The 21,114-nt window shown below is 60.8% G+C and overlaps 2 protein-coding genes across 2 annotated transcripts in view; one reads left to right on the forward strand and one right to left on the reverse strand.

The window, feature by feature from the left end:
- Positions 1 to 715: 715 nt before the first annotated feature.
- On the forward strand, positions 716 to 9,288 carry SELENOM (selenoprotein M). The gene is made up of 5 exons (XM_044444360.1): positions 716 to 879; positions 4,013 to 4,048; positions 4,796 to 4,830; positions 7,066 to 7,144; positions 7,959 to 9,288. Exons 1-5 carry the CDS (start codon positions 751 to 753, stop codon positions 8,148 to 8,150), a joined length of 471 nt encoding a protein of 156 aa, XP_044300295.1. The 5' UTR covers positions 716 to 750; the 3' UTR covers positions 8,151 to 9,288.
- Positions 9,289 to 10,361: 1,073 nt separating this feature from the next.
- The window catches only part of SMTN (smoothelin), a 69,277-nt gene continuing 58,524 nt past the window's right edge, over positions 10,362 to 21,114 (reverse strand). The window contains exons 19-22 of the mRNA XM_044444193.1: positions 20,405 to 20,528; positions 20,157 to 20,308; positions 17,372 to 17,440; positions 10,362 to 12,326 (exon numbers count right to left, since the gene is read on the reverse strand). Of these exons, the coding sequence (XP_044300128.1) occupies positions 12,176 to 12,326; positions 17,372 to 17,440; positions 20,157 to 20,308; positions 20,405 to 20,528 (496 nt within the window). The 3' untranslated portion in view covers positions 10,362 to 12,175. The remainder of the gene's footprint in view (positions 12,327 to 17,371; positions 17,441 to 20,156; positions 20,309 to 20,404; positions 20,529 to 21,114) is intronic.

Raw genomic sequence — 21,114 nt, forward strand, 5'->3', positions numbered from 1 at the left:
GGGGTGCGAAGGCTCCGGCCCGTGTCCAGCGGCACCTGGCCAGGGCAGGCGCTCCAGCATCCCGCTGCCGTTATGCGCTGCATAAAGGAAAGCCCTCCGGCCTGTCTGGTCCGTGGCAGCCCCCTTCAGCTCTCCCTGGCTGGAGGCTGCGGCTTCCGCTGCACATTCAGTCCACCCCACACTCGCCCTTCCCCAGCAGGGCGGCCTTCTCCAGAGAGCCTCGCCCTCCCGCGATGCGTCCAAAGCAGGGCAGCCTCAGCGCTGCAGCGACATGCACACCAGGGTGACTGGATCACAGCTTTCCCCAAGCTGGTGCCCTCCAGATGCATGACACTCCAGATGCATTCCACTACACTACACTACCATTGCAGCCCAGCGCATCTAGCGGACACTTGGAGCAGGCCTCCCCATCACCACCAGGACGCATCCGCGCGGGTGACCTGCCTTGCGCGGCACGTCCCCTCGCGGCCTTCAGTCACGCCCCGAGCCGAGCCGAGCCGAGGCTGGCGTGGACGCGCTGCCCGGCCGGCGGCGCCTCCCCGGACCCCACCCCTGGAGGGCGGGCGCGGAGCGGCGAGTGCGGGGCCTCGGGCGCCGACTCGGCCTCGCCTTCCCCGCGGCTCCGCCCGAGCTGACGTGGCAGCAGCGGGCGGCTCCAGAAAGGCGGCGGCGGCGGCGGCGGCGGAGGAGGAGCCGCCGCGCAGCCGCCGCGCATTCAGTTGCTCGACGGTGCGGCCTCGGAGCGGCGCGATGGCAGGAGTCCGGCTGCCCCGCTGGGCGCCGCTGCTGCTGGTGCTGACGGCGCTGGGACTGGGGCCGCTGAGCGCCTACGAGATCGACTGGCGCCGTCTGGAGGGGCTGGCGCGGGGCAAAGTGGAGGTGAGGACGCCCCCAGGTTGCGGGGAGGTTGTGGGGGGGTCAGCAAGCACGGAGGCAGATGGGAGCTGGTGGCCTTCTGCCTGGCCCCGTGGGGTGCGTTTGTGCGGGAGGCGCGGAATGGGCGGGATGCCTCGGAGGATGTGCAGATTGCTTTTTGTTGTGGCGGGTCAGATGAGCCCAGCTGCCCCAACTGCCCCAACTGCCCCTTTGCCGGCCCAGAGGGACGCCCCCCGCCACTCCTTCGGTTCAGCCACGACTTGCTTCCAGTCACGTAGGTAAAGTTTCCAGCGATTCTCTTCAGCCTCCGTTATTCAGTTATCGGACGGCCAGTGCATGCCCAGGTTCCCTTCCTGCCGTGGGGCTGGAGGGCTGCGAGTGGGTGGGCGCCTCTCGGCCTTGCAGGGCTGCTCTGCAGATAGCTAAGAAGCAGCTGGGAAACGGGCCACTAAAGGGGGTGGTTCTTTTTTTTAGGTGGCTGGGAAACTTTGGAAACCAAGCCATGCAAGCCCCACCCAGTCACAGTCTTGGGTGGGGACTGGGGAGACCCGGGTTCAAATCCCCACGTAGCACATGGGGTGACTTTGAGCCAGGCAGCGACTCTCAGGCTAACCTCCCTCACAGGTCTGTTGTGAGGACAAGGGGGAGTGGAGGAATGTTTCTGCAGCTTTGGGTTCTCTGCAGGAAGAGGGAAGTTCGGCCTGAGCAGCCCTCCATCCGAGCACTCCCCCCTGAAAGCCAAGGCTTCGGTGCTCGAAGGGGCTGGCGTGCTCCCAGCAGCTGCCTCCCTGGAGTGCCAGATCAGGCCGACCGGAGGCTCGTCTCACGATTGGGTTGGGGTGGCAGAAGGCGACTCCCTGGCAGCTGGATCTTCCTCAGCACAGGCAGCCAGCCAGTCTAAGAGGAGCAAAGCACGTCTTGTGCCCTCCCCCCCACTTTGTCCTCCAAGAGAGTGAACTGATTGAAGGAGCAGCCACTGCACCCCCCCCCCGCCATTGCCATCAGAAGCCCTCGCTTCTCATGGCCAGCCTTGGGTGACGGGGTGTAAGAACAGCTGAGGCCGAGAGCAGCCTCTCCTATTCCGGGGCGCTTCAGAAGTCTTTTACTCCAGAAGTGAAAGCCCCCCTGTCCGAACCCTGCCCGTTGAAAAGGACAGACTGATCAGGAACGGGTGCAGGAGACGTGCGGCCATGAGCAGGTGAGGGTGGACTTGCTGGCATGGGGTATTTGGGGGAAGCAGAGTGCAGGGAATGAATCCAGGGAGCAGAAGCAGTGGGCGATCAGAAAAGCTGGCGTGGGGACCAGAAGCCGGGGTGTTGGATGGCAAACAGAGGGGCTGAGTGGGAGAGAGAGGACCAAATGGTCATGGAAAGCAACACGCAGCCCTCAAGGGACTTCCGGCTCTCTTGGTGCTCTCAGATATGTTCACAGAACACACTGGGGCCGAGTGCGTGTGCTTTTCAGCCCTAATTCGAGCTAGTGGACTGGGAGAGATGAGGTCCTGTCTCCCTCTGTTCTGCAGGCAGCTATGAGCCAAGATAGCTAAATAAAAGGCCAGTTCTCAGATTCAGATAACCCAAGAGGCCCCAGTTGGGGCTTGAATATTCAACAGCTGTGACCCCATCATGGCTTATTCTGTGAATCCCAGTTGCTGGAAAGGCGGGAGAGATGGGGTTGCTATCCTGTGGCCTTTATTTAGTCCCGCACATGTTTACATGGGGAAAAATCGTACAGTTCCCGTTGTTGCACAGCCCGCTAGGGAATGCTGGATGTCGCAGGCCACTTTTCTGTCTGAGCATGCACAGAATTGTGCCCTTAAGCATCTGGTCGGCCCCTGTGGGAAATCAGATTCGGATCACCCTGTTGGTTTGAACCTGGAAGCTTCTTAATAAGACCTCAGGTGCTCCTCAAAGTGCTTTGCTTTGCACATCTCCCCGGAGGCTTTTCAATGGCGGTGTTTACGTTCCAGCCAGGGCTGTGCAGGTCCAAGCCACCTGCGAACCGTTTGCCGCTTGGTGCCCTGATCGGGGGCAACTCGGCCTTTGCCTGGGCTGGGTGTTTACTTCTGCCGGTCGGTCTGGGCACAGGTGGCCATGGCTGTTCCGCTGCTGCGGCAGGTTAGGGCAAGCTGAGGGATCTGCCCTTCAGGGACGAGCAGAGAGAACTACAGTCATCTTTGCAAATCGCTCAGAGGTTCCCTGAACAGCCATGGGGTTGGAGGTTGCATGTACCTGTGGGACTGTCATGGGGCCCCACATCAGCAGAGAAGCTGCAATGCAGCATGAATCCCGAGGCAGGGCCAATTCAGGACAAGTGGGGGTGGCCTGAGCAGCCGGGCTGCAGTGGGACGGTGCTGAAGACACATCCCTCAGCCAGGCCAGTCGGCCCTTGTGCACAGCCACCCTCTCGCTCACCCCGCCGGGCAGCAAGACGCACCGGAGGGCCGTGTCCAGGGACACCTCGCCTCTGGATAACAGGCACCGAAGCAGAGCTGCTGCAAAGGGCCCACACTTCTGCCTGCGTGTGTGTGAGCGCTTAGAGCAGCCTCCCCAACCTGGAGGGGACGGGGCTCCGACACCATCATCCCCAGCCAGCAATTCACATCGCCGTTCAGCACACCTGGGGGGTGCCAGAAGGGGGAAAGCTGCTCTAGACCCATCTTCCCCATCCTAGTACCTCCAGAAGAGTAGAACTGGTGCTGATGGGAGTTGTAGTCCGTCAGGCCCAGAGGGCACCAGGCTAGAGGTTAGCTAGTGGTGACGGAACAGCACGGCCTTGGCATTAGCACGGCCACGGTGTCCCGTGGAAATGTTCTTCCTACAAAGGTGTCGGGCGCCATGAGTGAGGCGCTCCTTCAACTGGCCAACAGCAGCCCAAGCCCACCTCTCCGCCTGCAAGGCTGTTCCCCAGCTGGTCTCGTCGTGCTGGTCGGGGACCCAGGCAGGATGCGGGGGGGATGCCGCAGGACCCCGTTGAGCCTGCACAAAGGGCCGGCCAGAGCCCTTCGAGCGGAGGGCATCGTCGGAATAGCTTTGCAGGAAGTGCCCCCCGGTGGGCGGGTGGGGTGGGGTGGGGTGGCCACTGGGTGGTGTGCAGGCACCACACTGATTCTGTGCTCTGCTCTCCCCTCCCCCAGTCCTGCGGTGGATGACGGCTGGACCGCCTGAAGGAGGTAAGCACAGTCTGGGCAAAGGCGTGACGAGGCTTCTGCCTGTTGCCAGGGACTAAGATTCAGGGCCCCAGAGCCCCCCCCCCCCCCGACCAGATGGTCAGCCTGTGGGGCAGCAGAATATTTGTGCCTCCCACCTTCCAGGTGTGGCCCCAGTCCAAATCTTCCTTCAGCCGCCATTTGCAATGCAAACAGAGGTCAAGATTTCGAATGTTGCTATGTGTTCAGTGCCCGTGTATCGGTTAGTGTGGCCGTACAGTGACCCGGTCAGGTAGGCCGGTATTAGCATCCTCAAGCCCCAGCATGGAGTGGGAGGTGGAAACTCTGGTAGCAGAGCTGCTACCGTGTTTCAGTTTCTACCCATGGCCACTTGGCCACCACTGCCCCTCCTTCCTTGGGGTGACGTGCCTGCAGATCTGAGCTGACCGCCCGTCCGGGGCTTTTGCAGTTCGTCTGAGTGCTGCCGGTCACCTGCTCCTGCCGGACTCACTAACCGGCGCGTGTCCGTTCAGAAGGAATCTCCGCAGAGGTCAAGAGGGAACTCCATCGAAGAAAGTGGGGCTTGCTTCTCCTCGGGCACGTGTAGGATTGCTCTGACCATACGTGTTCTCGGCCAGAGAGCAGCAGCTTTTCCCTCGGGAGCTTTGCGTGATGTGATTTGTGCAGTGCTTGGAGTTGTCCAGGCAAAGGAATAAGTGGTGGGCTGCACGGTGAGGCTTCATGTCTAACCTCCGCCTCTTCCTTGACCAGGTGAAGGCCTTCATCACAGAAGACCTCCCTCTCTAGTATCCTTTTTTGTGCTCCGTGCAAGACCTAAGCTAGAAAGGAGAAGGAGGCCCTTTCCATCCAGAATGCAAGCCTGTTATGGGGGGGGGGGGGAGGGGCGGGTATTGAGGCCAAACGGTGCTTCCATGCTTGAGGCTGATTTATGCTGACTGATTTCTCTGTGGGGAAAATTAGTGGGATTTTTCTGGAGTTGATCAGAAGCAGCATTAGCTCAGAAGAGCAGTGACTGAGCAAGGAAGAGATCCTGGCGCCCAGGTGGCAGCTCGATGAAAGTGCTCACACAGCGCACATCTGCGGTGAGGGAGGCCAAGTCTGTGCTGGGCGTGATGCAAAAGGACCTGAAAACAAAACCGCCAACGTCACAGGGCCCTGGTAAAAATCTACGGTGCGACTGCACCTAGAATGCGGCGTGACGCTCTGGTGCCCTAAAAAGGGATATTGTAGAGCTGGGAAACGTGCAGAGAAGGGCAACAGAAATGATGGAGGGATTGGAGCAGCTTCCTCATAAAAGCTTACAACAGCTGGGATCGTTTTGCCTAGAAAAAAAGACAAGGGGAGGCATGATAGAGGTGGACCAAATTAAGCATGGTAAGGTGGGTGGGGGAGAGACACTGGTCTCCCTTGCCCTTAGTACTGGAACCCAGCAGGGTCATCCCATGCAGCTAAATGGCAGGAGATCTGAGACAGAGAAAGGGAAGTCCGCCGTCGACGGCACGTGGCTAAACTATGGAATCCACTTCCGCGTGGTGCAGTGACGGCCACAGTGTGGGAGGCTTTCAAGGGGCTTGACATTCCGGGAGGAGGAGGCCAGCCGCAGGAGCTTCCAGGATTCTTCTCGGCTCTGCATGACCTCCAGGATCGGAGGTGGGATTCCCACATGGAACAATTTCTGGGGGATGAGGTGGGGGGTGCGGTTGCACCCATGTCCCGTTTGTGGGTTCCTTTGGGCAGCTGCTTGGCCACTGGCTGAACCGAACGCTGGGCTGGAGCGACCCTTACTCTGGCCCAGCAGAGCTTTTCTCACACTTTCAACGTGCTTTCTGCCCAGGTCGGTCTAGGAGAGGGTGTTGTTTGCACCCTCGAGAGAACATTTTCAGCGTGAGATGGAGGTGTGTGTGCCACTGTATTCCATTGTTCCCCCTGCTGTGCTGGTCCCCAATATGTTGGATTACAGTTCCCATCATTCTCAGCCAGCATGGCCAGGGATGGTAGGGATTGGCATTCAAAACATCTGGACAGCACCGGGTTGGGAAAAGCTGGCCCAGCAGACATGGTGCTAACTTCCGAGAGTGGCGCCCCGAGCGCGTGTGCTGGTTATGTGAAATTCATGCGCAGGTGTGACCTGCCACTTCTGGCTGTCAGTACAAACTGAGCCACCACACGCGTATAGAAACTAGAATTAACGGATGCCGATCAGACCTGCACATTGTGGAGACAGACTGGGCCTTTCACAGGGATGGAGTCAGTGACTCCAGAGGAATTACCGGATGCTGGTAAAGAGCAGAGAGGACCTCCCAAAGGAGCCCTCTCTGTTTGGAAAACGTGCCCCAAGGGCTGTCTGCTTTTAAATGCAAACACAGAATGCCATGTTGGGTATGGATCCCAAAAGGGAAAAGGGAGGCATAGAAAGTTAAGAAAGTTACTCCTCACTTAGTAGAGAAAGCGAAGTCCTTTTCCTTTTGTGAGGAGGCTAAAACTGAAGCACCACTGAATAAGTGGCACATTTAGGAGCAAGGAAGTACTTTGCTACAAGGGGGCATCCGGGACTTACGGAACTCACTTCCACAGGATGTGGCAACAGCAGCCAGCTTGGATGGCTGTGAAAGGGAACTGGGCACATCTGTGGGGATCACGTGCTTGGGACAAGCCCGATGGCTTATGCTGCACTGCAGCTCAGAAGCAGCAGGCTGGCACTTTCACAGGCACACCCTGGAGAGGGGCTTTGCCCTGCAAGTTGCTCTGGGACTGCCCCCTTGGCTGGCCACTGGGAAGCAAGGTGGGCACTTGGCCTGATCCAGCAGGGCCCTTTTTAAATGAAAGGACAGGATAGCACCTCGTGCCAAAAAGATCCATGATACGAAAGGGGACCTCTCCCCAGGCCATGCCTACGTCCTGGCTCCGCTCCTGTGTCTGGAGACGCCTCCTGGCTTTTTCACCTGCACCAGATTCTCCGGCTGTGCCGGAGAAGTCAGGCTCTGACAGGTCCTGCTGAGTTCCTTAACAGCCGCCCGTAGCCACAACCTTGTCATGAAACACCTTGCTGGAGCCGACCCCGAGCTGGTGCTGCTCAATTTCAAGTATGATGAGCTGGAGGTGAGTGAGCCCTGGGCGCTTGCACTGCACGAGTTTAGCCTGCGGCCGTGGGAGCTCAGCACCATCCCGGCAGGTTGCGGCTGTGCGAGGGGCGAGGTCTGTGACAAAATGTGGCACAGAGGATGCGCCTCTTTCGGGAAGCCCCCCCCCCCCCCCCTCAGCATTTTGCAGCCACTGAACTAGCCCAGTTTGGAGTGAAGACAGGGCTGGCTGCCCCCTTGAAATGTTCTGTGGCGTCCCCTCTGCTGTGGGTCTGCCTGGCTGTGAACTGACCGCCTGTGCACGGGCATGCAGGGGGGCTGCTTAACCTCCACCGCTCGGTGGCGGGCAGTGCTGGAGCCCGTGGCCGGCTGGGAGTCTGGCTGGCGGGAGAGGCCTTGCACCCCACTGTACCTTCAGGCCAGCGTGCCCTGAAGCAAAGCCCCCACCCGCAACGTCCCTCCCCCCTCCCCCCTCCCCCGCCCCATGGCTTGCAACAACAGCAAGGGTGCTGGGGCGGCCGGGGTGCATAGGACACTGGGAGCTGCGGCGCTGGTGCCTGCCAAAGCGCAGGATGCATCCCCAGTCCACGGCGGCTGCCTCTAAGGTGCCGCACAGCTTTAAGCGGGCTTCTCCCCTGGAGTCCCGCTGTAAAGTTGCAGCCAGGCGTTGGAGGGTGAGGGGCAGAGCGGGTGCAGAGGTGCAGATAAAGCACCTGGCGTAGCCGCCGAGAGCCGCCCTGGAGCCAGTCAGCCCGGCTCGCTGCCGTTTGTGCTCATGGGCCGAGGGTCAAGTCCAGTCTGGTCAGCGGCTCTTTTGGGGCTGGGTTTTGCAGAGAATCCCACTGACCGAGATGACCCGGGAAGACATCAACAAGTTGGTGCGAGAGCTGGGATTTTACCGGAAGGAGGCCCCTGATTCACCTGTCCCCAAGGAGTTCCAGTTTGCCCCTGCCCGACCTCCCTCCAAGGAACCTGGGAGTGAGCATGCCGCCAGCGGAAAAGGGACCAAGGGCGGCGAACTTTAGGTTCGGGTGATCCCGAAAACTGCAGCATGTGGGCATGCCACCTCAGTACGCCTGACAAGAACGCCGCCTCTTGCAACCACTGTCAGGGCATCATCTTAGCCAGGATGGGCAGCTGGTGGGCCACAACATCTGGAGGCCACCGCTCATCAGCCCCACTCAGCGCAGCCGGGGTGAGGCCGAGCCTTGCAGAAGGCCGCAAGTTGCCCATCCTGATTTGGATGCTTTCCAGTATATCTTTGTAACCATGAGGGACAGAAACTTGCTTAAAAGCCTAAGCGGTGGATTCTTTCGTCTTTACCACGTTTGGGGGCTATTCTGGTCTCCCATGGCTTACACACATCATAGCACAACAGATCCTGCCATGCACAAAGCACCATGGGCTGAATGCAGTTGGTGCCAAGAGCAGAGAGATGAATGTGTACATGGCAGAGTCTACAGAATCTTTCTTGCCTTTAAGGCAAATTTCTAGTCCTCATGGTCACAAAAGTACGCATCTAGATGATGCAGGTCAGTCGTCTCAAGAGGCCAGAAGATTTGCAGTGGGCCGAGTGTGGATCTTCAGCTCTTCAGTCCCAGGTGCCAGCAGAATAACAAGGGAACAGATAATGTGCAAAATCAAAGGAACTGGGCATTATTCATACTTATGCGGATGGCAGAAGCCATTTTACTTTCAAAACAGTGCAGAGTGCCTGTTGTCCAGGGAATGGGCCTAAAAGCCACATGCAAGAAGGCGCACCCATGTTCCGGGCACAATAAGCAGGCAGCCCCAATTCCTGTGAGACCAAGCTGGCCCTGGGTGAGCCAGGTCCTGCCGTTGATTGTTCTGTGGCTGGTCTGCTGAGCTGTGCTGGGTCAGGGGCCTGCAGATCCCGAGAAGCCCACTGGCTTGCGCACCGGCCTCGTCGGCCAGCACACCCGCCCTGCGTCCAGAAGGAGTCCCCGTAGATTTCCCGCAGCGGTACCCTCATCCGCATGGGACAGCATGAAGCCCTCTGTTGAAAGCTCTTGGTGCCGAGGGTGGATGAGCAATGTCTCAGCAGGCTTGGGAGGACAGCTGCCTGGAAAACGCTTCAGGGGCCAAGCCTTCATTGACTGTGCATCACCAAACCAAGCCCAGTAAAACCAGTCATCCATTGTGCTTCTGCGTGTCCGTGCCGCCTTTTTGGGGTTTGGGGTGCTTAGATCCATGAGCTGTTCGACCAGCTTTCCCACTGGGGAGCCCTCCACAGAGCCGGCTGCTGCGGCCCCTCCCCCCAGCCCGCATGGCCAGGGCAGCCCCTTGCATGGTGCCCCGGCGGGAGAGCTGCTGCAGCCCCTCAAGGTCAGCGCATGGGAACGGGGAATGGTGGCCGAGCATCCCACGCTGGCTCCCTTGCAGGCGCTGGTTGACAGTTGCCAAGCCCAGCGCTGCTGCCCTGCCAGTTCTCACGTGAGCCCTCCGAGCGCACAGGGGGCACCTCCTGGCCGTGATGGGGCTCCTTTCCCTGCGCCCTCACCAAAGCCAGTCTGGGAGGGCAGGGAAGGCCTGGCTGGCGTGGGCGAAGGGACGTGGGATGAAGTCAAGCAAAGGGAGCCAGGCCCTGCAGCGCCCTTCTGGGGAATGTTGTCTTTGCATGGCGGGGGGAGCCCAGGTGCAACAGCGAGGCGGCAGGGACAGCCCTGCCAGGACCCCAGGGAGATGGCGTTTCGGATTGCTCATTACGGGGAAGACGCCAGCAGCCTTCCCCAGCCGACTGCCTTCCAGATACCAGAGGGCTGAACTGGGGACAAAGTCCCGGGCTCTAGTCCCCACTCAGCTGGCAGGGTGACTCGGCCGGTCACACACTCTCAGCCAAACCTACCTCACAGGATTGTTGTGATGCCTTGGAGCCAGGTAAGCCCGTGCAGGTTCCTCCCAAGAGGGGAAAAGTGGGCTCAGCAATGCAGTGCAGCAGCTGCAGCACACCTGGCGCAGGGCAGGCTCGGGAGGGTGCTGTGGCCACGAGGAGCCCGGAGCCCGGCCTTGCCCTCTCCCGACACGCTCTTCCACAAACCAGGAGCTCCTTTGGCCGGGGGGCGGGGGTCCAAGGCACGGACGTCACCCCTTCTGTGAGCCTGAAGTGGCACGGCCCAGGGCAGGTCTGGCGGCTTGATTCTGCCCCTCGGCCGCAGAAGGGAGGGCTGCTCCCTCGGGTGGGAGAAGAGCTTGTGGCAGAAAGCAGACCGGAGAAGCAGCCTATCCAAACTTTATTGTTGTGCTGGTGCCGATACAGTCTCTTGTGCTTGGTGTCAGAACAGTTACAAATCCAGCGTGTGGCCGAGCGGTGCGGGAAGGAGACCGACCCCTTCGCCTGGGCACCCCCCCCCCCCCAGAGTCCAGTCATGCCCACCTGCTCCCTTGGGGACCCTATGGAATGGCGCATCCCTGAGGAAGACGGCCATGCTCCGGGGACAAAAGTCGCCCGTGCCCGGCAGCCGGGCATGCGGAGCAGAATGGTCGCTGGCAGGTGGCCGGGGCAGCCACGCAAGCTATGCGCAGAAGCCCTGCTGTGCCCTCTGTGCACGAGAGGGGCAATGCGCTGGGACCCGCTGGGGGTTCAGGGCCCGGCAATGGCAATGCACGAGCAGTGCGTTTGCTGGAACGATGTGCCGGAAGAGCATCCCCGAGTCCGTGCAGAATGCGCCTTTCACCATCCCTGTGCAGCGAGGAGCGCGTTTGGCTCGAAGCAGTCCTCTCCTTCCCCTGCTGCTTTCGCAGCCTCAGCGAGACCCAGGGAGGCCAGTTCAGCCCGTGCGGGCTGGGCACCCCCCCGGCTTACGCACTCCCAGGCGAGCTCCTGGCACCCACGAGGATTGCAGGCCTCGGCGCTGGACCACTCCGCCTCCCCAGCGGCTCCCTTTCGTGGCCCGGAGGCGGCACAGGCTGCAAAGTGCCAAGGGTGCAAAGGAATTGCCCCGCTAAATCAAGCCCGGGCCACATGCCGGCCCAGCCGTGACACCCTCGCGGTGCGCAAAGGGGGGCGGGGCAGCTCCACGGGTGCAGCCTGCATCTGGCTAGCTCCCCCCTCTGTGGGAGGCCAGGCGGGGGCCTCTCCTGCAAGGGGGCCAGGGAAGGACGGCTCGGCCGTGGCGCAAAACTGGCACTTTGCATGCAGAAGGTCACAGGTTCAAGGCCTGCCGATCAGCCAAGCTGGGCTGAGAAACAAGGCCACTGTCTGAGGCCGCAGAGGTGGCCGCCAGCCTGGGAGCAGTGGTCAGAAACTCATTGGCCCTGGGCACCAAGAGCCCCCCCCCCCTTATCTCAAAAATATTTGTATGCTTCCTCCGTGGCAGGTGCAGTCGCGGCCAGGAGAAGCGCAGGTGTCTCTGGGAGCTGCCTGGGCTGTCCACCTGTCCCTTGCGGCTGGCTGGCCCCCTTCTCTGTGGCCGCGCCCCAGGCAGCTTCAGGCCCCCAAGGCCACCTACAGCAGGTGGAAGCTCATACCGAGCGCAGCAGAGCATCCCGAGTGCCCACGGTCCAGCACTGCTTTCCCCACCGGGGCCCCCCGATGGGTGGAGCTGCAACCCGGGGGGTCCAACATGCCTGGAAGCCCCAGGTGGGGGGAGCCAAGGCGGCGGCTGAGCCTCACACATCCCGCTGCGCCGTGCTGGGCGCCTCTGTCGTGCCAGGTGGGGAGGGAGGAGCAGTTCTGTGCCGGCGACAAGGAGCCGTTTCTTAAAAAAGGAATAACTTACAGGAAACAACAAGAACAGCAACAACCTTACAAAAAGCACGTGTGGAGAGAGGAGGCCGAGGGCCTGGCCTCCTCCTGGGGGCACACTCTTGGCCACCCCCTTCGAGCAAGCCTGAATTGCCAACTGCCCAGCCTGCTGCAGCAGGGGGTGCTGCCCCCCTCGCGAGCGGGGACTTTCCAGAGGGGAGGTGGGAGGAGTGCGGGGTGGCGTGGGGTAAGGGGGTGAAGCCGCCCCCGCCAAGGCCAGGCCAGATGTTCCGGGGGGGGGGGCTCCTGGGAGAAGATGCAGCCCCGGGAGGGCGGGGAGGAAGGCTAGAAGTGCTGCTGCCGCATCCGGAGCTCATGGCGCCGCAGGTGGTTGTACAGGGACTGCACGTAGGTGAAGACGCACTTGGCATCCGGACGCTTCCCCATGATCATCATGTCTTCCACGTCCACCAGCGGCACGCAGTCCACGAGCAACCTGTCAAAGGCAGAGCGCGCTCAGGGGCGGGGTGGGGCGGCCAGGGGGCGCACGGCGATGCCCCGCCACCAGACGGGCCCGATCCTACCGCCAGCCGCCCCCCTGCTTCCTCCGCAGGGCCTCCTCGGGAGCTCACGGGGGATTGTGTCCGGGGCCGAAGGAGCTGCTGCTCCAGCGCAGGGGCTCAGTGCAGTGGGCCCTGCAGGAGTAGGTGCGAAGGGGTCCCTGGCAGCTTCCCCCTCCACTCAGGGGCTGGCCTCGTCTGTGCTGCCAGCTGGGCTGCGACACTGGGCATTGCAAGAGGAAACCACCTGATGGCGCCAGGAAAACCCATTTCCCCCAACTCCTGCAAGGGCTGCAGCGCAGCTCCCAGGTGAGAGCGAGTTCGGCGGGTGGGGGGGGAGCATCCCCACTGCTGGAAAGGGCTGGGCTGTGGCCCTGGGCGCCCGGCTCCCCGCACCACTGGCTGTGCCCACCTGAGCTAGCGAGGGGGTGGAGGGTCTTCCCTTTGCACCACAGGGGACCAAACGGCCTCGGCAGGGGGAGATGCGGCTTTCCCCACTGCCGCGGGACATGAAGGACCAAAGCCAGCGCTGCTACTCCAGTGGGAACCAGCAAGGGGAAACGGGCCTGGCCAAATGCATTTCTGGGCCCTCCGGGAGCCCCCCCACCCCGCACCTGGGCTGGCAAATGGCCTCCCTCCTCTTCCTTCCTCCCCGTGCCCCTCCCCTTCGCAAGCCCATCTTTTGCATTTGTGGCAAGGCCACCTCTCCTCTGAAAAGCAGGTACCAATGCAGGAGGTAAATGCCGGAAGGTAAGGGCACAAGGAGCCAAGGCCCATCCAGGCCGGCAGAGCTGCTCTCGCCCAGCCCCTCAGCAGCTGCTGTGTGCAGGCAGGCTGCCCCTGCGGAGGAGGAGCCCGTGGCCAGCAAGGCTAGTAGCCACCGACAGCCGCCTCCTCCATGAAGCCGCCCGGTCCCCTTTTAAGGCCACCACCACTTCCCGTGGTAGCGGATTCCAGTTTACCTACGCGCCGCGTCACAACCCCCCCCCGCCCCGATCTGTCCTGGGCCTCCCAGTAACCAGCTCCATGGGGTGATCCGTGGGGTGTGTTGTGGCAGAGGGAGCAGAGTCCGTCCCTCCCCACTTTCTCCGCACTGGGCACTGCCATTCGCGCCCCTCGTCTCCCCTCCTTGCCCTTCTCTGAGCTAAGCAACCCCCGCTTGGCACCTGTGCTCTGGGGCGCCACTGGCCCTGCCCGGTGTGATGCTGGGGTGGGCAGTGGTCCCAGTCCAGCCCGGCCAGGTTCACGAGAGCAGCCGAGTCCCAAGAAACCTGGGCCATGCGTGAGCCACAACCTGCTCTGCAAACAAGGGCCCGGCTTGGCGGTCCCGGGTATTCCCCCGGACCCCCCACTGCCATATTCGTGGCAGGAGCGATGCCAGTCCTGGGCCAGCGGTGCTTTCAAAGGCCTGGGTAGCTTTTGCCAAAACAGAGGTGGGGCAGCCCTCATTTCCTGCCATCCTAATCAAGTTCAGCCCCTGCACCAGGTTGGGGAAAGCAGATACAGACGTAACAAAACTACCGTCAGCGTTTCCTGAAATGGCAATGCCATTTTTTTGCTCCCCAAGAATACAGTGGGGCTCGCTACTCTACACTTCCCAGGACCCCCCCCCACACACACACACACACATGCGCCACGAGCTGTCATCACGGCAGCCAGTATCAGCCATCCCCAAAGGGGGCACAGACACCTCCCCCCATCCCCAGGCCTGTGCGCAAACTCCAGAAACAATCCTTGTCCCTGCAAGGAGCGCATTTCATGGCATTTGAAAGAGGAAGCCCCAAGAGGTCTGATCAGCAAAGGCCTGGGAGGCTGTCCCACACCAAGGCGACTCTGGTCCACAGGACCATGGAAGGAGTGAGATGCAGAGCCAGGAGAAGCGGAGCAGGCGCCTGGTTCAAAAGTGGTGGCAGGCTCAGCGCTGAGGCTCAGTACTGTGGGTTATTTTCTTCAAAGAGAGCGAGCTGAACTACAATTTTAAAAGGAAGTATGTGGGGCCACTCTGCCACTCCAGCTCCACCGTCCCATGACTGTGCTCAGAACACTTGCCGCTGGAGAGGGGATTCTCTGCCGGTAATTCCTGGACTGCCACACTGTATTACAAAAAGCCTCGTAAGGTGCAACGGCCTGCATGTTTGCACAGAAAAGGTGGACGCTCCACAGCTAGTGCCCCTGGCTGGAGAAGAGGGAGCGGTAGGCCGCGCTTCCATTTACACAGGTGTGGAGCCTTCTTGACCCCTCGGCACCCCCTACCTGCCCCAGCCCTGAAATAATTATCATAGATCACAGAATAGCAGAGTTGGAAGGGGCCATGAAGGCCATCGAGTCCACCCCCTGCTGTTGCAGGACACCAGTTTACACCATCCCGCTCAGATGGCTGCCCAGTTTCGCCTTGAATGTCTCCAGTGTGGGAGAGCTACCACCTCTCCAGGCAGCTGGATCCACTGTCATATTGCTCTGACAGAGAGGAAGCTCTTCCTGATGTCCCGCCTGAAGCCGGGTTGTCACAACTTGAATTCATCATTCCCTGTCCTCCGCTCTGGCACCAGCCGGAAGGGATCTTGACCTTCCTCTTTGTGACAGCCTTTGAGGGACTTGTGGAAGAATGATCACCAAACCAAAACTGCCCAGGAGCGGCCCAGTGCCTGTTCCTCACAGACATGCCTGCGGCCACAGGGCATGGACCGCGGCACATGCGGGGCTAGGAAGTGCAACCAGAAGCGCATGGTTTAAATCGGCAAGGACACAAGGCCGGCTTAAAGCGCGTTTCCCACCAATGCTCCAGCGCGGACAGGCCACGCCATGCTCATGAACCACCCAGGGAGCTTCGGCCACTGCACACAGCGAAGAAACCCAGGATAGTCTGGTTTTGCCAACCAAGGGTCGCTTTTTAAACCTATTATCTCTTTCAGAATAGGTATTTGAAACATTCCTATATAGGGCCTTTCCCAAAACTAGCAGTCCTGCCAGTGTATTAAGTGTGACATTACAGGAAGCTGCACAACGAACATTTTGCCTTCGCCCTCCCAGTTTTGCTGCCTTCTGCTTCACTCTGCCTTGCTCCCCGTGAAAAATACCTCCAAGTACGTAGGGTCCAAGGAAGATCTGGCAGTTTCTAGAAGCCTCAGTTTGTCAACCAATAAAATAACTTGTGCAGCTATTCCTTAATATATTTTTTCTCTTATAAGAAAAGAAGTGACAGAAGGAATGTTGGGGTACATTTGTACAGACAAGCTTTTGATCCCCTGTAAAGCTCCCTGAATGAGGCAGAGCAATGGCTCAGCAAAAGCCCGCTTGGGAAGCAGTTTATTTTCACCAGGTGAAAAAGAAACTCTTGTAGGCTGAGTAAAAATGTTCATATTTGAGATATAACCCAACAGGTTTATTAGTTACATGGAAAACCCTCTTTTAACTCCATGTATCCAATTAGGAGAAGTGATTGAGTTGAAAGATTAGCTGTAGGATTAACATGCTTTGATTTGGATTTAATATTAACCTAATTATTCTTTAAGAGCAGCTTGGTAATTATAACTTTTTAAAATTAACAATGCCTTCTTTAAAAATGCATGATGTTTCCCAGCCTGCCCCCTTTCTCTCCCCACTGCAGCAAACAGCAGTGAGGAAGAAGGGGGAGCAGAGGCCCCTCTGGCCGCCCCGGAGTGCAGAAGCGCCTCGCTCAGAAGGGAGGATGTGGCAGTCAATGGCTCTGCGCTGTGCCAGGCACACCAACCTCGCCCTGGCAGAATTAGGCTGCTCATTCGGATCATTTCCAGGGAGTGGGAGGGCTGGCAGTGACCCCAAAGTCACCCCTGGCCAGAGGCAAGCCAGCGACCTACTAGGGCTGCTGGGGCGGTGCTTGGGGGCTGGCCAGGGAGGGAAGAGAGACAGCGGGCCTGTTCACCTAAGGACGACCCAGGAGCAGCCCGTGACCCTCCAGGACTACCCTCTCCCAAGCTGGGAAGCTCCAGATGTGCTGGACTGCAACTCCCAGTATCCCCGAGCTGCCACGGGCAATGGGTGAGGGTGATGGGACTTGTCCCCCCACAGCCTCCAGGGGGCCTCAGTCCCCCACTTGTGCAGGGCACCTCCTGCGCAAAAGCTCTCCAAACTCATCCTCCTCCCGCTCGTCTTCGCTGGACCCAGATCAAGCGCAGCCGCTCCGCCCGGCACCCACCGCTCCCCCTTCACGCTCGGGGTTTTCCACCCTGCCAGCCCTTATCCCAGAGTCATATCTACGCTGGGGGGGGGGGTGGCGGGGGCGAGAGGTAATTGATGGGCTCCCCTTTGCGGGCTGTCTTGGAGATGGAAAAACCTGGGTGAGCCCCAAGAGTCGGCCGGGCTGCCCTTATAAAGCCTCTGTTTAGCCCGTGCCGCGTGCCGCGCTCCGAGCGTCCCAGGAGGACGCGGCTCCGGGGAAGGGGAGCCGGAGACGTTAACAAGGGCAGCCTGAGTCACTTTTTCCAGGCTCCTCCGAGGCTTATATGGGCAGAGCAAGCAAACAAAGGCGAGCCGAGGAGGAGATGCTCTCCATCACCTGGACCGCTTCTGGCTCTGCAGCCCGGCCGCCGGAGCGAGCGAGCGAGCGAGCGACACGGGAGCCGAGGGCTGTGCTGCGAGGACCAGTCCTCCACGACCCTCAGCTGCCTCACGAGGAGCAGCGCTTAAGCTCCCCCGAAGCAAGGGCTCCGAGGAAAGCGTGGCCAATGCGCTTCAGGCACACGCGAGGCTGCCGTGGAACTCGGGGGCTCCGCACCGAGGGCCATGCGAAGGCTGGGCCGCGCGCTCGGAAGGGGGTGGGCCAGAGGCGGTGCAGGGCTGTTCGGCACACGGGCGCACGTGCCCCCCCGCCCCCCAAACGCACAACGAAAGAAGAGGATTCTCACCACAGCTCCAAGGACAGGGGGGTTAGGACTTTTTGGTTTTTACCAGCCCCCGCTGGACCAGGCAGCGATAGAACTCCTGGATGTACGTGTACACGCACTTCCAGTCGGGCTCCCTCATCCGGACCATGTCCTCCACGTCCAGCAGCTGCGGGCACTCTGCGCGTGTCCTGGGGGCGGGGGGGAAGCAGTGAACACAGCCCGGACAGACGGGGGGAGGGTGGAGAGGGGGGCAGAGACAGGAGGGAGAAACACAAGAGATGCATCAATCCAGTTCACATTCCCTGTGTCAGGTTCACACACGTGCGCTGGCATGCCGTGCATATGGGGGGGGGGCAGCTGCGCACACCGGGGCTCATTCCTCATACACGTGAGGCTGGGCGTGCGGCTGGGGCGGGGGGTGAGGGCGCAAACGGGTGCAGGGGCATCTAGCTGTTCCGGCAAGGACAGACAGACAGGTGGGAAGGAAGGGAAGACGGACAGGGCGGGGGAGGGTGGTGCGCTTGCTCTTGCACGCATTCCAAGGTGGGGCTGGCCTCCGTATGGGTGCATACGGAGAAGGGATGGGGCCGCCGCTCTGCCCGCCCCATCCTGCGCCCCCTTGGAATTGTGCCACGGCACAGCGGGGGTGCCTGAAGCCGAGGCGGGGGACACGAAGGGAGGCTGAAGCAGCCAGGAAGGCACCTGGAGTCCGGGCCGTGGAAGGAGGGGCCGGGGCGCTCAGGCTCCACGCACCGGGTTCCCGGCCGAGAGGGAGGAGGAGTCCCTGGCGCACGCAGCCCTGCAGGCCGGAGAGACAGCGCGGAAGCCCCTTCCCTCCCCCGGCCCGGCCGGCCCAACGCTGCAGCTGGCTGGCTGGCAGGAAGCCGCAGGGCAGCGCAGTGAAAGGGAGAGGACCCCCACCTGCCCACCCTCGCCCGGGGCAGCGGAGGGCCAGAGAGGTTCTCATTCGCTGGGGGGGGCTGGGGGGGCCACACCGACACGGCTGCTCTAGGTGATAAAACCGACCCTAGCAGTCAATCTGCAAGAGGACAAACATGCCAGGGAAGGGCTCCTGGAACCGGGAGCGGCCGGAGCTGGAGCTGGCTTGGAATGCCGGCTGCAGGGAGGGGAGAAGCTGCCGGACGAGCCAGCTACAGCCACCGGGCGCTAGGCTGCCCAGAGCCGGCGGGCCTCGCAGTGCCCCCCCCCCCGCCTGGATCGACACGCTCCTCTAGCATTTCTCTGGGGCTGAAAGCACAGAGAAGAGGCTTTCTCGGTCGTAGCAGGCGATGTCTGGGGACCGGACCTGCGGCTTCTTGTGGGCCAAGAAGGGGCCCTTCCGCTGGGCTGAGGCTTGCCCATGTCCGGAGGACAGGAGTCCGGTCCCCTTGGCCGAGTTGTGCCCCCAGGAGAGCAAGCCACACAGACAAGGGACTTGAGGACTGCCGGGCAGTGTGGACTCCCGGGCTCCCGACCCCGGCAAGCCATTCCAGCTCCCAGGGCCGCCTGCACCTGCTCCCCATCAGCAGCCGCCATGAAAAGGGAGGGGGGGTTGCGTTTCTCTGCAGGGTGGGAGCCGCACTCGGGGCACCCTGGGGCTTCAGCTCTCTCTGCATTTCCCGTTCAACAGCGCTGAAGCTGGCCGGGACGCTCGCCGTGGGCACGCAGCTCACGGGCTGGACCCACAAGCGTGGCTTGAGCCGTGCCTGGCCTCTCTGGTGGGTCACTGGTGCCATCAGCCCAGGACTCGTGCCGAGAGCACCAGAGCTGAGGGGGTGCCAGCAATGAGCTGCGCTTGTTTGCGGGGGGTGGGGTTGCCCAGCACTGCTCAGAAGGGACCCCCCATCGCCCTCCGGCCTGGGGGGACGCCACCCCCATGCGTGGAGGGCAGAACGTGTCGGGCAAGAGAGGCAGGAGAAGGCAGAGGAGGGGAAGGGCTTTTCCCCGTGCCCTTCGGCTGGACCCGCTCCCAGGGCAGCGCCCGGCAAGGGCAAGCTCAGGAAGCCATGGGGCTGCCAAGCCAGGCCCAGGCCCGACAGAAGCGAGCCGTCTGCTGCTGCCCCTCCCTCAGAGGCTCAGCTCGGCTCGCAGCACAGCGTGTCCCACCAGGCAAAGCAACTGTGTTGCCCTTCAGGGAAGACCTTCGGGGGCATATAAATAGCCCCCCCCGGCCCCCCCCCCCACGTGCACGAAAGCAACCTCACGCGCCGGGCAAGTATAGCAGATGAACCCGATGAATCGCAATGCTGGGGACGGCCTCTGTGTGCAAGGGGGCTCCCCACTGCAAACTGCCAGCCCACCCACGGCCCTGCCGAGCAGGCGTCCCGCGTCCCACTGCGCATGCGCACGGACATCTGCTGGGTGTGACTGAGCAGGAGAGCAGGGAAGCTGCAGGGATTTCTGGGGGGTTGGCTTCCTTAGAATCCTGGCCTCCTTTTCTTTTCAAGCACCAAACAAGTTTCTAGCCCTTATTGTTTGTTATTTCGTTCATTTGGAAGACGGCTGTTGTGTGCAGCCATTGAAGCCATTACACTGGCTGTTTTTAAAAATATGTCTTGTATGGTCGCCATGGGTTGTTTGAATAGGTGTGGGTCACTCCTGCTGCCGTCGCAGGAGCTAAAGGGGTGGCTGACCAAGCTGTGTGTGCCCCGCACTGTGCCTTCCCCTCCTCCTGGCTGGTAAGGCAAGATAATATGCAACAACTCTGAAGAATCCCACAAAACAACAGAGCTGGTTTTGTCTGCAGCTCGGGTTTCCTTGCTAGAACAGCGGGTTGTGCCCAGAGCTGCACGCCCTGTCCAGCCGTGCGAGAGGAGCCCGGGCTGGGGGCCCGCAGCCCACTCCCCGACAAACCCTGGCCTGCCCCCAGAGAGAGAACCAGCCCCCAGGCGGAGAAATACATACTCTGCGGAGGAGAAGGCCATCTCAAAGTTGCGCCGCCGGTCCTGCGGTGAGAGCTGTGCGTAATCGAAGGCCTCCGGGAAGAAGTGGTGGACGAGGGCGCAGAAGGCCATTCCGTCACTCCAGCTGGAGGAGAAGTTCTGGATGTCGACATGCTACGGACGGCGTGGCAGAGGGGAGAGAGAAATGGGTGCTGAGGTGAGGGCGAAGCAGGAAGAGGAAACCCTACGGCGGCACCGATGCCCGCTTACCTCGTACCCACGGGTCTTGGCACGGCACCAGTCCAAGAGCATTTGCTTGATGCTGTTGGCGTTGGGGACGCCAAAGCTCGCGGAGCGCTGCACGGCCACCCGCGACACGGCAGGGTTTGCAGGGCTGCGGGAGGAACACGGAGCACCGTGAGTGTCCCAGCCCCACAGAGGCCCCCTTGGCCGGAGGGGCCAGCCCCCCTGAGCTGGTAGCCCTGGTAACCCTCACAGGCTCACTCGGAAGGAACAGGGAGGAAAGAAGCCCCTTCCCGTTGGTGCTTGGTGTATGGAAACTTCTTTTATATCCCTTTTCAGCCAGTTTACAGCACCAGGCATTTTAAAGCAGGGCATTAAAAGTATTCAGAAGCACCAAGACTGAAATGAACAGGGACCTGAGCGGATAAAAACAACCAGCCCCCTGAAAGTCAGTGGAGAAGGGAATCAGTCACGTTTCCTTTAGGAAGCAGTTCTACGCTGAAGGTGCAGCCACCAAAAAGGCCCTGCAAGGAACAAATGAAAAAGAAAAAGGGGCACATCCTTCACCTCGGCATCGTTTTATGATCAGCTGGATGTCATACCAGTGAACTGTTAACAGGGCTGCCCATCTGCTGCCATTCAGTGGGGCAGCAGAAACCCACAGAATGTGGCGCCTCCAGAGAATTCCGCTGCTCTTGTTAGCACTCTTGATTAGGAATACAGAGCATGACTACTAG

Source organism: Varanus komodoensis, unplaced genomic scaffold, assembly GCF_004798865.1.
Source record: "Varanus komodoensis strain SLA01 unplaced genomic scaffold, ASM479886v1 scaffold44_3, whole genome shotgun sequence".
Classification (NCBI taxonomy): domain Eukaryota; kingdom Metazoa; phylum Chordata; class Lepidosauria; order Squamata; family Varanidae; genus Varanus; species Varanus komodoensis.